General features: G+C 43.5%; 1 protein-coding gene across 1 annotated transcript; it reads right to left on the bottom strand.

The window, feature by feature from the left end:
- Nucleotides 1–1,134: 1,134 nt before the first annotated feature.
- On the bottom strand, nt 1,135–9,045 carry LOC117054755 (telomere length and silencing protein 1 homolog). Its single transcript, XM_033163804.1, has 3 exons — nt 8,931–9,045; nt 7,576–7,595; nt 1,135–1,736 (listed from the first exon to the last, which is right to left on the bottom strand). The coding sequence occupies exons 1-3, from the start codon at nt 9,043–9,045 to the stop codon at nt 1,194–1,196; spliced, it is 678 nt and encodes a 225-aa protein (XP_033019695.1). The 3' UTR covers nt 1,135–1,193.
- Nucleotides 9,046–14,909: the final 5,864 nt, after the last annotated feature.

The raw sequence follows: 14,909 nt of genomic DNA, 5'->3' as shown, positions 1-14,909 counted from the left end.
ATTGGGAGTTAAGCATCAGACCAAAGAAATCTCCAAGGACGAATGAAGAAAGTGATACAAAGCCTTCCTGGTAGATGCTATTTTTACCTCGTGGATCATACAGAATCGCTGGGCATTTTCATAAATGCAATTTAAAACACGAAAGCTCATACCAATAGCAAACTTAGTTGGTCTCTAAGTTGCTACTGGAAGGAATTTTTTCCCCGACTATGGCAGACCAACACGGCTACCTACCTGTATTTAAAACTTTGTTAGCTGAACTCAAGAAAGCCCAAGTTGCTGCTTGCTCCATCATAGTATTCTATGAATATTCACTAGGATTTAACTAAGTACATAAGAAATGCCTGGTGGATTGGGCCAATGGCCCATCTAGTCCAGCATCCTGTTCTCAGTGGCCACCCAGATGCCAGAGTGGTGTAGTGGTGAAGAGTGGTAGAGTCATAATCTGGGGAACCGGGTTCATGTCTCCGCTCCTCCACATGCAGCTGCTGGGTGACCTTGGGCTAGTCACACTTCTTTGAAGTCTCTCAGCCCCACTCACCTCACAGAGTGTTTGTTGTGGGGGAGGAAGGGAAAGGAGAATGTGAGCCGCTTTGAGACTCCTTCAGGTAGTGAAAAGCGGAATATCAAATCCAAACTCTTCTTCTTCTTCTTCTGGAAACCCACAAGCTGACAAGAGCCCTCTCCCTTCCTGTGGTTGTCAGCAACTGGTACTCAGAAATGTTACTACCTCCAGCTGTGGAGATAGAACAACTGGAGGGGATTATTCAATTAGGCATTACACTAGGTGGAACATTGGCAAACTGGCAGGACCAGGGCGAGGAAACTGTGGCACTCCAGAGGCTGCAAATCATATCCTCCTTGAGCACTGGCCATGCTGGCTGGGGCTGATAGAAGTTGGAGGGCCACAGTTTACGCAGCCCTGTAGTAAAATACCCTTACCCACTACAGCCACAATGTGGGGCTACAACCTCAATCATCTTGAATTAGATTATTTATAACGCCCACCTTTTATCAAGAATTGATTTTATTTCTTTTATTTCATACAACTTATAATCTGCTTGAGTGCAAAAACATCAAAGCTGTTTACAAAAAAAGGGATGATTCTAAGTGAGACGCCACCTTCTCAAAGTCCCCTGTGCATTTGCGCTTAATGTCTGAAGAGGAATTTTTGCGTTCCAGAAAAGCCAGCCTCAGTACCACCGGTTCATCTTCTTGAACTTCTCATAGTGATAGCCATCGGTTGCCTTCTCATTTGGGGGGCGTTTGCGATTTGGTGGGGACCTCTCAGGTTCTGGTTTCTCAGTGTCTCCCACCCTGAGGGGACGGGCTTGGGCTCTTCTTTGTTTCTCTGGTGCATTCAGCTCTTCGTGATAAAATCTGTTGTGCTGGACGTAGTTGACGGCCATGTTCATTGGGACAAAGGAGGTTTTGCTGTCTTTCTTTTTGCTCTGCTCCTCAGCCAGCAATCGTGTGTTGGCCTCCTTGGTGGAAATGATGTTTTTGATCTTAGCTTCAATTCCGAGGTCCACCTCTGGAATGCCGCTCAGCATCTGATTGGACAGCATCTCCTCAGTCTTCTTAGCTGAAGAGACCCAAATGCTCTCAGGCAGCTCATACAGACAGCCCTCTGGGTTCTTCTGCTTCACTTTCTGTTCCTCATTTTCCACAATTCCCTTCCTTTTCTTCAGCTCGGTTTCAATGTAATTCATCATATCAGCATCTTCATCCCAGGGCTGGCCGAAAACATTTTGCTACCCAATATATGGAACCCCGTGTGTGTGTGTGTGTGTGTGTGTGTGTGTGTGTGTGTGTGTGTGTGTGTCCCTTCCAAATACAGAAGCCAGCTGGACTGGAAGTTAAGGTTTACTTCAAAAGTGGCAATGGGCTTCCCCAATAGCACTGGGGGTCAGCAGGCTAGTCAAGTGGGTAGAGATGGCTGTGTGGCACACAGAGCTCTACCCTCCAACAGAGGGGAACAGCTAAGGGGCTCTGGATAAATGGTGGGGCAATGTCATCATTCCCCCCCCCCAAACACATCATTCCCCCCATACACACCAGTCTGAGGTGGCTGCCTCACTCTGTCCAAGCGTCAGTGCTGCCACTGGTGATTGCTATATGCAACCAGTTCACATGGAAATATGGCTGCTGTGTGCTGAGATTAATGGTCATCTCAGAGTACAGTGATATCTAAAATTTCGGGGCGGGGGGCATAGAGACGTTGCTGCCGCACTGTGAGATTGAAAGAAGCCATGGTGTCATTCTGTGATGTCTGAATCTTCCCTGGTCATCTGGCTTTCACACAGCACAGCAGAATTAAAATTGAGGAGCCTTTATTTTGAAGCAAGCCCTTCTGCATTCTGTGACTTATGGCTTCTCGTGACCAAAGAAAGCTGTGCTTTTGAGTTCACCTCTAAGAGAAATTTCTGCCATTTGCTTTCAGTCATAGCACACTGTCAAAGCTATATTTCAGCATCAACCAGTTATACAAGGTATCAGTCTGCCTCTTCTCCAATAAATCTACACAAAACATTTTTCTGTCATTAGAAGAAGAAATGAAGGACCACTTAATGTTTCAGGCTGACAAGATAGTGCCAGGAATTTTCCCAAAGGGTTTGACAATGCTCTGTTAAGTGTCATCTTAAAATTCACTGAGGAAATATTGTGCAATTTCCAATTCTCCACAGTAACATTTTCTTTATGCATTTTTCACAACTACTTTCCCAATGCATAAAAAAGATAAGTGTCCAAAATTACTCAATTTAAAGTCTTTACGCAGGTAGAAAACTGTCCTCAATAAATGTCCTATCCTGTTTATTGTTTTTATTAAAAATGGAGGAAAGAGGACTGTAAGAGTGGGAGGATAAGAGAGAGAATTTCACAAAATGGTTGGCCATCCCTGCTGCGAAGGCAGAGCCTTGCCAGTGGCTACCCCTTTACAGTGGTATCTCTGGTTACGAACCGGAGGTCGGTTCTTAAGCTGAAACCGTTCTTATCCTGAGGCGCACTTTCGCTAATGGGGCCTCTGGCTCGTGATTTCCATTCACATCTTGGGGCAAAGTTCGCAACCAGGAGCAGCTACTTCTGGGTTAGCGGAGCTCGTAACCTGAAGCGTTTGTAACCAGAAGCGTTTGTAACCAGAGGTACCACTGGTGTTTTGAGGGAGTGATACAAGTGTCCCCTTTTCTCCCCCTTTCCCCTTGAGTGGGGTTAGCAGGAGAGCATTCAGCTATAGGTGTCTGGGAAACACCTCTCAGAGCATCAACATAGCATTCCAACTCACACTGCCTACTGGAAGGGCCGATCCTACCAGGACAGTTCATATACAAAATTATGAATAGATATTAGAATCTCCAATTCACCCATTGGAACGTGTGTGGTTTTTAAATCTACACTTTTTATCATTCTACTTGGAAGCACAAGAAGGTTAATAGATAGCTTAGTTAAAACAAATGAGAAAGCAAAGTGCTAACCTTTGTTTTTAAAAAAAGGCTTTGTGGTTGAGTTTCCTCCGACTTCCTCAACTGGTTGCTTTCTGGAAACACTTGTGATGAAAAACCTTAATTGTTTTCCTTACCATACCTCAGAAGGTCACACACGGGCAAGAACCAGGGACATGCACCAGATTTCTATCAACTCCAGCATTTGAGTGCTGGGGAGAACCCCAGGTTGTTTCTTTCAGCTCTCTAATGGAGCCACAGAAGGGAGGAGGCAGGGGGAAAAACAATTAATACATCAGAACTCTCTGCCAGGCTTTGATGGCATTACAGGCTTTTTCCGCTATAAAGGAACATATTGAATCTTTAGAGCACAGCCCATTCTTCACTGTTTCAGTTGTCTCCTTTTGTTTACATGTCCCTGCCATCCTTCTTTGTGAATTGAATGCTAAACTATCTCTAGGGAGATGTTAGATTGCTTACAGAATGCCTCAGCAGATGGTGGTTCCTGTTGCAACAGAAGGCTGTGATTACACCTGAACTCTGCAAGAACTCAAAACTTAAACAGAAAAACAAGATAAATGAGGAATCCTTAAAGTTCTCTTTCCTCTCCACGATGTGTCTGCAGCAGGGGAGAAAAATAATCCACAGGGTTTATAATAACAATTTTTAAAAGGGTCAGGATCCCATCCTTCAGAGTTTGTTCATTACATTACAGGGCTCTCATTACAGAACTGTATTAGTGGTGAATTTCACCATCATCATCACTTTTAATTTGCATACCGCCTTTCTATCTTACAATACTCAAGGCGGTTTACAAGCTGAAGAAATAAAGAATGTACACCTTCTAACAATCCAATGCAATACATAAATGGGATAATAAAACATAGCTTTAAAATAAGCAATCTACGTCAAATAAAGTAACATTCAACAATCATTAGAATATGTTGGGGCTTTTGTTTTTAACTGGAAAAGCCTCAAAACCAGTTTAGCACTTGGAGTGGTGTCCAGCAACACTTCCTGCTGCGTTTTCCTGCTTCTCCAGTGCTTTTGCAGAGTTGTTCAAACTTCAAACCTCTTCTTGCGCAACGGTATGTGTGCCTTTCTTGCCAGCAATTAAACTCCCACAAGTCTAGCTTGTTTAAAGTAAGCAAGCTTTAATTTACAAGCATAAATAAACGGACATTCTTTCCGGGGCTCACGGAGGACATCTCCGCTCCTCTCCGGTCAAAAGCGAATGTAGGACTGACAATAAACAGTGCATCACAAATCACATAGGCTTGGCATACAGCAGATACCCCAGATCTTGTGACACATCTTCCCTGTGGGAGGGGCGTACTGTTGAGCTTATTTAACCCTGAAAGCTCCAAATCTCACAGAATAGTATAGAATAATAATATCAGCATATAAAAATTAAACAGAAACCCACTCTTAACAATTACAATAAATAATTTTGAAACTACGATCAATAAAACAATGGCAAACCACAGTGCGTAAAATAATACGATACAAATTGAGAAGCAGAGACTGGAGGGTGGGACAAGGCAGATGGAAGAAGGCCTTGCCTGATGGAGTCTCTCCCCTCACCATTGGACCTTCTGTTACCAGCAATGTTCATCAAGACAGTGAAATGGACTCCCTCGGAAGGTGGTGGACTCCCCTTCACTGGAGGTTTTTAAGCAGAGGTTGGATGGCCATCTGTCAGGGATGCTTTAGCTGAGATTCCTGCATTCTAGGGGATTGGACTAGATGACCCTCAGGATCCCTTCCAACTCTACGATTCTATTATTTATTCAATATGTGCGAGTATTTACTGCACAGAATTATTCTACCACCTCCAAATAAATGTTTTCTGGCTCTGTATGTTCTGGTTTTGTCAAGCACACTTCACCTGACACTTCATACACAAAAACATTCCTAGGGTCTGAAATCTCCCCAAATAGACACTGGAAATCTCACTGGAGTACTAAAAACACACAAAAACCTGTTAGTGTAATTTTTTTTTTTTGTTAAGATTGAATGAAGGTTAAAGTGCAACATCATTCTTTATGAATGATGAAATTCATAAATTATAAACAATAATAGAAAGACAAAGTAAACTTCCTGTCTCCTAAATACTTCTCTGTGTTCCTCTAAAGCATCTCTTGGGAATTGTATCCTGTAACAACAAAATTCCTGGACACCTTTGCCATTTGGGGAGGCATAAATCAAAGGCACAGACGCACCCTCCCTATTCATACGTCAGCTGGCAGCGGATGTTTTATTGTACAGCCCAAGAGGACTGAAAATAGGTAGATCCAATATGGATTTAACATTTCTTGCACTTTGCAGTAACTAGATCTATAAATTAAGAGGGGAGAAAGTGCAAGACAAAGCACTATAGCTGAACACACTCCATTACTCAACTTTGGTAGAAGCACTGAGCTCAGGTTGTTCCCAGCCTATCAAAAAGGAGCCTTTATTTGAAAGGAGAATTGTCCAGGATGACATCATGCGGCTGGTCCAGAAACAAGAGGAAGCAGCTTTTCCCCTCTAGCTCTTAACACAATTTCATAGCAAAGAGTTATGGGCAAAGCATTACAACCGCTGGAACATTTGTTGCTTCCCATGGCAAAAGTACATGAAAAACAAGACTAATAAATGACACAGGAATAGAACTTCCTGAAGTTCTTTAAAACAGATTATTATTATTTTCTTTGTCCATGTAGCCCCTTAATCCCAAGTTGCTATAGTTAAAAGTGTGGGGTGTAAAACTGCAGTCAAGTACAACATTCCTACAGTGGACATGTTAGGGGATGTTTTGTACCACTCAGGAGAAGACTTCCTGTTTCCTCCTGAGCTGGGACAGACTTCCACTACATGTGACTTGAAGAGGGTGTGTTGTATTGTATTGTGTTGTACTAGCATGGAGGAGCACACGGCCTCCATGTTCTGATCAGTGTGTCTTCTCCATTTTGTATGTTGCTGTGTGTTTGGAGAAGTGACTGCTTACTTGGGACAGTCACTTGGGACTAACTTCTTTATGGAATAGTTCTAGTTGTTATGTAACCCAAGTCTGCCTTCAGGGATATGTCTATGAACCTGAATGAATCTGTTAGTAAACTACTTTTATATTAACATTAATCAGATTCTTGTGTTTTTAAGAGGGATTAGAAAGGATTTTACCAGGAAGGAATCTTTAATAGTAAGACTCAGATGAGTCAGCAACAAGCTGATCGCTGCATAATTTTAAAAGGGGGGTGTTTGGAACTCTGCAAGATTATGGAACTTGCTAGCGCAAGTTGGGAAGGATATCATTAAATAATATATCCTCTCCTGCCTCCCTAATCATCCCCACAAAAAGAGGATTTTAAAATGGCAAATTCATGACTATCTCTAGCTACTAAACATGATGGCGATATTCTCCCTTTGCTGTCAGAGGCAGTGCTGGAAACTTTGGAGGGAAGAGTGCTGTTGCTGTTGAGAAGGATGCTGGACTTGTTGGGCTACTAGCCTGATCTAAGAAACTTTTATTATATCCTTAGAGTGCCTGTGCTAATTTTTGTTTAACAGTCTTATGACTTTATGCACAGAATCTTAGCATGAACACACATTTTTGTAGTACTCAAAGTACTGTGCAAACAAGCATATTTCAAATATTACTTACATTTTGTTCTTATTTACTTTAGATAATAACACATTTCAGGATTTTGAAAGGGGGGGAAAGCACAGGCAACACCAGGCCACCTTTCAAGATCAGTTCTGCAATATCACCAGTTACATGTACTAATTCTTCTGGCAGAACTTGTGCATACTCAAATTTGTGACGGTGATTAGACATTACAATCATGTAGCATGAGTTCTTCTGGCATATATTATGGCAAGAATACTTTTGCACGCTGTTGAGGGACCATAGTTTCTCATTTGCTAATAGGCAATGAGAGAAAAGACCCTGATGTTGGGAAAGATGGAGGGCACAAGGAGAAGGGGACGACAGAGGATGAGATGGTTGGACAGTGTTCTTGAAGCGACTGGCATGAGTTTGGCCAAACTGTAGGAGGCAGTGAAAGATAGGGGTGCCTGGCGTGCTCTGGTCCATGGGGTCACGAAGATTCGGACATGACTGAACGACATCAACAACAACAACAATGAGAGTTACTTTTCTGTTTCTGGAGCTATCTGAAAAGAAGAACACGCAAGAACGCATGAAGAGCTTGCAGGATCAGGCCAATGGCCCATTTAGTTCAGCATCCTATTCTCACAGTAGCTAACCAGATGGCAGTGGAAAACCTGTAAGCAGGACCTAAGCACAAGCTTGATGGCATTAGGAGCATTCTTCCATGAGCATGAGTGGCTTGTGGGTAAGACACATCCAGCATGCTCTGCTGGTGGCTTACAAATGGGCCAAGGCATGGAAAAACCAAGCAATCATGCTGTTTTGCTTCTGAGGATGTGATGCTACCTCAGTGACCAGCACTTGTTCTCTTAAGGTGGTTGCCTGCATCTTAATTTGTTTATGAATAAGCAGCCAAAGAAATTTCATCTGTCTCCACAGCACTCTACCTCCCTCCCTACCCACAAGAAAATAGACTGTGCACTGCACTTACAGCTCAGGCAAAGGGCAAGTTCTGCCCAAAAAAGCCAGTTATCCACCCTGTTGCAGATTGATCAATCCGCAAACACCTACAACTACAACTCTGCTGTGAAATAACTGCTTGCATCAGGATGATAACGAGTACAATTTTAAAATGTATGTCTCATTATTCTGTTCATACTGCAACCAGAGTAGCTTAACCCCAAAAGAGAACTACCACCATGGTGCTAAGTCTATTGTTACATCAGCACAATATACCACAGAATATTATCCCCTTCCCCTCATGCACTCCCTAAATCTGTTCTGGGGGCTCCTCTGACCCTCTGGAGCAGATTTGAGGAGGGCACAGGGGGCAGAGAAAGTGAGGTTCCATTGTTGTTGTTCAGTCATTCAGTCGCATCCGACTCTTCGTGACCCCATGGAGCAGACCACGCCATGCACCCCTATCCTCCACTGCCTCCCGCAGTTTGGCCAAACTCATGCCAGTCACTTTGAGAACACTGTCCAACCATTTCATCCTTTGTCGTCCCCTTCTCCTTTTGCCCTCCATCTTTCCCAACATCAGGGTCTTTCCCAGGGAGTCTTCTCTTCTCATGAGGTGCTCAAAGTATTGGAGCCTCAACTTCAGGATCTGCCCTTCCAGTGAGCACTCAGGGCTGATTTCTTTACATTCTTGTGCAAATGGGAGGCGGTAGTTGAAGTCTGCCCTATTTTTTTGTATTGCAAAAAAAAAAAATGCAAACAATTAAGAGCACCAGTCACTTAGAAGTCAAATAAAAAACGGCAGCAGAGTGAAACTTTGGAAGGAGGGCCGGCCCTACTATTAGACAGAATGAGGCAGCCACCTCAGGTGGGAGACCCTGGGGGTGAGCAACAGCAATGAGCTGTTAGAGAACAGAGCTGTGTGCTTCACTGCCTACCCTGCACTATTAAGCTACCCTGCTGCCCAGAAGATGCTGTTCTGTCAGCGGTGCTGAAATAAGGTTCAGCTACCAGTTGAGTTGGCTCTGAGACACGGAGTCGAGAGGGTGTCATCTTGGCCTTCATCAATGGAAGCAAAACTTCTTGGGCAGGCCCTGATGAAGAGCCTGAGGAAATAAAAGCATTCTCCATTTATTTCTAACAGATAGTAAAGAGCAAAGCTGATGAATCTCCACAGGGAGAGTATACCAGAACATCAGTGCCTTCAGCAAAAACGCTTGGCAAATATTTTACTGCAGGTTTCAGGATTGGAAAGGAACGAAGTAGCTTTCAAGTGTTAAAGTTCAAAATGACCTCAATGGATCAAGAAAGGAACTAAATCTAGTTTTGAACTCTACATTTTAGGAAATGTGAAAGAAGATTTTATTAAAAAATAATAATACAGGAATCTATCTTAAGATATGATGTAGCATTAGTAGACGTGATGTAACCTGATCCTGTTATAATAAATAAATCTTACATTTAGTGCCACCAGTACACTGTTGCACTACACAGTAGTGCCTCACCCAGTCACACAGCATGTTCACCTTTAAAGGACTAGTTGCAGAAAACTGAAAATACTGGATTTCAAGACATTGGTAGAACAGCTGGACACGGCACAAATTAACCAGAAGAACCATGGGACATTCCTCCTGGAAGTCTGCATTTTCAAGCAGGAAGAGAAAGATTGTAAAACAGTTGTCATGTGTGGCAACACCTAATAACTCATATTAAATCTGAGAACAGGCAGAAAAGCAGAGCTGCAAAAGTAAAAATGCAGCCATGGAGCTGTGTGTAAATAAGGATATTGCTTAGTACCATCACATCCATTTTTCTGCTTAACTACATAGACTAGGGGTCAGCAACCTTCAGCCTTAGAGCCATATGCAGCCCTTGGCCTAATTAGATGCAGCTGGCAAGGAGAAGGGAAAGAGGGATGACACAGAAGGAAGAGAGAGGGAGAGGGAGAGGAGTGCCAGAAAGAGAAAAAAGGGTGACAGCCAGGAGAGAGAAAGGGGTGGTCCCTTTTGGTCTGAGCACCACCCATTTAGGGAGTCTAACACTCCCCACTTTTGACTCCAGCCCTGCCTACTTTTGATTCCAATCCCAGTATTCAGCCTCCAAGGTACTGCAGCATTCAACTTTTTTTCTTTTTTTTAAGGCTGCCCACCCCTGGTATCACCTTGCTGACAAAGGTCCGTATAGTTAAAGCTATGGTTTTCCCAGTAGTGATGTATGGAAGTGAGAGCTGGACCATAAAGAAGACTGACTGCCAAAGAATTGATGCTTTTGAATTATGGTGCTGGAGGAGACTCTTGAAAGTCCCATGGACTGCAAAAAGATCAAACTTATCCATTCTGAAGGAAATCAGCCCTGAGTGATCACTGGAAGGACAGATCCTGAAGTTGAGACTCCAGTACTTTGGCCACCTCATGAGAAGTGAAGACTCCCTAGAAAAGACCCTGATGTTGGGAAAGATGGAGGGCACAAGGAGAAGGGGATGACAGAGGATGAGATGTTTGGACAGTGTTCTCGAAGCGACTAGCATGAGTTTGGCCAAACTGCGGGAGGCAGTGAAAGATAGGCGTGCCTGGCGTGCTCTGGTCCATGGGGTCACGAAGAGATGGACACAACTGAACAACTGAACAACAACAACCCCTTATATAAGCAATGCAGGTTTCAAATTCAGAATTGCCTAGGCTCATTAAAACTAGCAATATATTTCAGTGGGGATAGATTTCAATCTAGCCTAAGGAAATTTATTTTTGTGTATTCAAGAGAGGGTTGCATTCAAGCAGCAATTTGGTTTTCTCCCACTAAGTTAAAAAAATAATAATGGAAACTGTTAATTACAGAAATAGAAGAGAATTGAGAAGAAGACAAGAAAAAAGCTCCCCTTGTTACACCATGGAGCCTGCTAATAGCTCCTTTAGTGACACCTAGTGCAGTCGGTGAAGATGAGGCACTATTAAATGCTGTGGCTGAGACACACTGCCTTGTTAATGTTACTTTGATTTCCAATAAAATGAGCTAACTCAATAGTGCTGAAAGGCAACCATTTCTTTTAGGCTCCAATTTGCATGCATATTCTAATTCACATTTGAATCTTTGAAAGAAAGAAAGAAAGCAGCTAAGCTTATGGACCATACTGTCTGCTCAGTTCGTCACTTAACTGTTAGAACCACTGGGTCATTAATATCAATAATGAGAGAGAGCTGCAATTAGGATCCAAATGAAATATGCTATGCCTCAGTTGATTTATTAGAATGTTTGTCAGTACAAAATGCCGTGGCACAGTAGACAAGGTTGCTGTGCTTGGATTGCTGCCTTCTCTCTAAATAGGAATCAAGAAAAATATTCACAGGGGCGATCATTCCATTACTGAATGGGAATTCAGAATATAAAGCTGATCTTTTTAAAAAAATAAAAGGAGAAGAAGCAGTGCCTTGCTAACTCATATTAATCTTGGGAGGCGTATTACCAATTATTGAGTGTTGTCAATTAGCGAGTAATTATTTTCTTGCTGCTGAGCTGACCCTTTCACTCTTTTCATTGAACACCTCCCATTGGCTCCTCTTTGCACGGTTAATCAAATCTAAACTACTTGCCATTATTTTCAAGGGCTGGTGGTACTCAATCTCTGACTTACATTTCAGATGGTTTCCCTAATCCCATTTCCTCAAGCAGACTCTCTGCCAGGGAGGACAGACTCACCCATCCATTTAGTTAGAAATTATAGCTAGTGGGTGGGGGAGTCAAAATGGCTGGCAGGAACAAATTTTATACCCAAGGTAATTGGAACAAACTACTGAGGGAAGTGGTGTGTTCTTTCCCGCATGCAGCTTTCATATCCAGATCCCTCCCCCCCCCCCAAGCAGATATGACACAGCAGACAGCCAAATCACTTTAAAGTCACATCCATTTCAGAGAGGAAGTGATAAACACATGCTTATCCAATCTAGTCTTCTGTATGGTAGTGGAAAATCTGATGCAAGATCTATTTATTTATTCATCTTTGTTACTTCTCATGACCTTTCTCCAAGGAGCTCAAGGTGGTTCTCCTCTCCCCCATTTTATTCTCACAACAACCCTGTGAGGCCAAGAGACACTGACTGCCCCCAAGGTCATTCATTGCTGAATGGGAACTAGAACTCAGGTCACCCAGATCTTAGTCTGACAGTGGCAGTGGCCCAAAGGGCCATAATGAATGTGATAATGTGAACCCCCTGTAAATCCTTGAATATGCTTCTAATACAGAAGTTATGGTAACCTGTTGCTTTAAGAAACTGATGATTTGGCAAGATGCCGTCCCCCACTGGGACAGAAGGACAGCTAATACGTCAATCACAAAGATACAGCTCATAAACTAGCACATAAGTTGCTACATGGTGCAAATGGCTACACGTAACACAGGTTCCCATCATGCATACTAACACAATGTAACAGATCACGGTGAGGACCAAAGTTTAGTTAGCAATGCATACTGCACATGTATATTACACATGAAATGAGGTAATGGTGTACATGATTGGTTAAAATTGAAATCCTTTGTTTGAAATGTTACAAATACCCCTGGGTGGGGTTGTAGTTTTGCGAAAATATTCGACTGTAACCTATTGCTTTGCAATAAACAACAATGGACTCCTAGCTCCTCTTGTCTCTGAGTTTTATTGGTGTAACTCAGAAGATAAGCCATTTTTGGCTTACAACATAACAACCTACCAGCTGTGAGTGCTGAAGGCTGCTCCCTACAAGGCCCTTCCCATCTGGCCCAGGGGGTGGGGCCCAGGCTCACCCTGCCCTACTTCAGTGACTGCTTTTAAATGTTTTAAAATAGTTTTAATTTGCGGTGTTTTAAAAGTTGGTTTATGGTTTGGTTTTTGCTCTGTTGGGGTATGATTAACGTTTAGAGAGCCAGTGTGGTGTAGTGGTTAAGAGTGGTAGACTCGTAATCTGGGGAACCGGGTTCGCGTCTCCGCTCCTCCACATGCAGTTGCTGAGTGACCTTGGGCTAGTCACACTTCTCTGAAGTCTCTCAGCCCCACTCACCTCACAGAGTGTTTGTTGTGGGGGAGGAAGGGAAAGGAGAATGTTAGCCGCTTTGAGACTCCTTCGGGTAGTGATAAAGCGGGATATCAAATCCAAACTCCTCCTCCTCCTCCTCTTCTTCTTCTTCTTCTTCTTCTTCTTCTTCGTTGGGTCTGGGGACTAGTTTAATTTTTAATATAACTGAATTGTTTTTTGTTTGTTTTTTGTTAGTTTCTATTGCTTTATATAGTTTGTATTTGGTTCTTAAGGGGAGAGGGTCAGGGCTGCCTGGGAGTGGGCCCCAGCCAACAGAATGGCTGGGACAGGTTCCACGGGGGGTGGGGGTGGGATGCACTGGGGCACTGGATCTCATTAATCACGGGTAGGAGGAGGAGTTACGCTATGACCAGACCATGTCATTACCAAGGAGGCAGGTTCAGTCATTGTTTGAAGACTATCCCTGCCTCCAGGTCTGGTCTGGACCGGATGGATACTGGAATCAACAAGGGAGACCCACATGACCTGAAGGTGCTCCTGTGCAATGCCAGGTCAATGATTAATAAGACTACTGCCATTCACAACTTGATCATGGATGAAGGACTTGACCTGGCATGTGTGACAGAGACTTGGTTGGATGAAGCAGATGGGCCTGTCCTTGCCACTGCTTGTCCACCAGGTTTCTCGTACGCACAGCAACCCAGGTCATATGGGCAGGGAGGGGACGTTGCAATGATTTTTAGGAAGTTACTAGCTTACACCAGGCGTCCTATTGAGAAGACCCAGTTTTCTGAGTGCATGTTCTCGAAGTTGGGCAATAGGGGCAGTACAGGATTCCTTTTGGTGTACTGACCCTCCCACTGCACCAAGGATACCCTGCCCAAGCTGATTCAGGTCATGGCAGATGTTCTCCTGGAGACACCTAGTTTGGTTGTCCTAGGGAATTTTAACATCCATGCCGACACAATCTTACAAGGGACCACTTGGGAGTTTGTGGAAAGCATGGCCTCCATGGGGCTGTCCCCGAATAGGTTTGGCCCAACTCATAGTTGCAAACATGCCTTAGACCTGGTGTTCACCTCTATTGACGTGGGTGATCTGACACTAAGTAAAAGCGAAACAAAATAAGTGCCATGGTAAAATCACTTCCTGGTGCAACTGGACTTCTCAGCAATCCTTCCCCTCTGCAGGGAAGTGGGATTGATTCAGATGGTCCACCCCCGCCACTTAATGTATCCAAATGGTTTCCAGAGAGTGGTAGGGGATATTTTATCCCATGCTGATGGCCTTTCAGGTGGCCCACTGGAATGTGGAGTTAACCAGGGCTATCAACTATCCTAGAAAAAGACCCTGATGTTGGGAAAGATGGAGGGCACAAGGAGAAGGGGATGACAGAGGATGAGATGGTTGGACAGTGTTCTCGAAACCACTAGCATGAGTTTGGCCAAACTGCGGGAGGCAGTGAAAAATAGGCATGCCTGGCGTGCTCTGGTCCATGGGGTCACGAAGAGTCGGACACGACTGAACAACTGAACTATCCACCACCCCACCAACTACTATGTCATATTCGAAACAGTTTTCTGTCCAAGGGTAAGACTAGGCATGTGAATGAAGGTGAAGGTTCACAGAAAGTTGTGTGTATATTGTCCATTGTTTGTGTTTCAGTGTTAGAGTATTATTAATCTTTGTTCATATCCAGAGAGATGTTGCGTATTCAGTCAGAGGACAGGGATAGCTGTCATTGGAGATAGGTTCACCGGGTTAATAAGTTCTGCTTGTCATGCAGTTATAAAAGGCACAAAGTGATATTGAGATGCTTTAGGGAAGGTTTTTGCTTTAAAGGTTGTCTTGAGAATAATTTTAGTGGAGAAGAGGGAAAACTTGGTGAAGAGGTAAAATACGGGAGAACTTCA

The sequence above is a fragment of the Lacerta agilis genome, chromosome 11 (assembly GCF_009819535.1).
Source record: "Lacerta agilis isolate rLacAgi1 chromosome 11, rLacAgi1.pri, whole genome shotgun sequence".
NCBI classification, from domain to species: Eukaryota; Metazoa; Chordata; class Lepidosauria; order Squamata; family Lacertidae; genus Lacerta; species Lacerta agilis.
This window is presented reverse-complemented; position numbering and strand designations above follow the sequence as displayed.

Bases quoted from the DNA above. Each gene is read 5' to 3' on its own strand.
- LOC117054755 (XM_033163804.1), bottom strand. From the start codon at position 9,045: ATGACACCCTCTCGACTCCGTGTCTCAGAGCCAACTCAACTGGTAGCT. The intron at 7,596-8,930 runs GTAGGCAGTGAA...TCTTCTTTTCAG, and splicing joins GGGTAGCTTAATAGTGCAGG to ATAGCTCCAGAAACAGAAAA. The intron at 1,737-7,575 runs GTAACTCTCATT...GTTTTCGGCCAG, and splicing joins ATAGCTCCAGAAACAGAAAA to CCCTGGGATGAAGATGCTGA.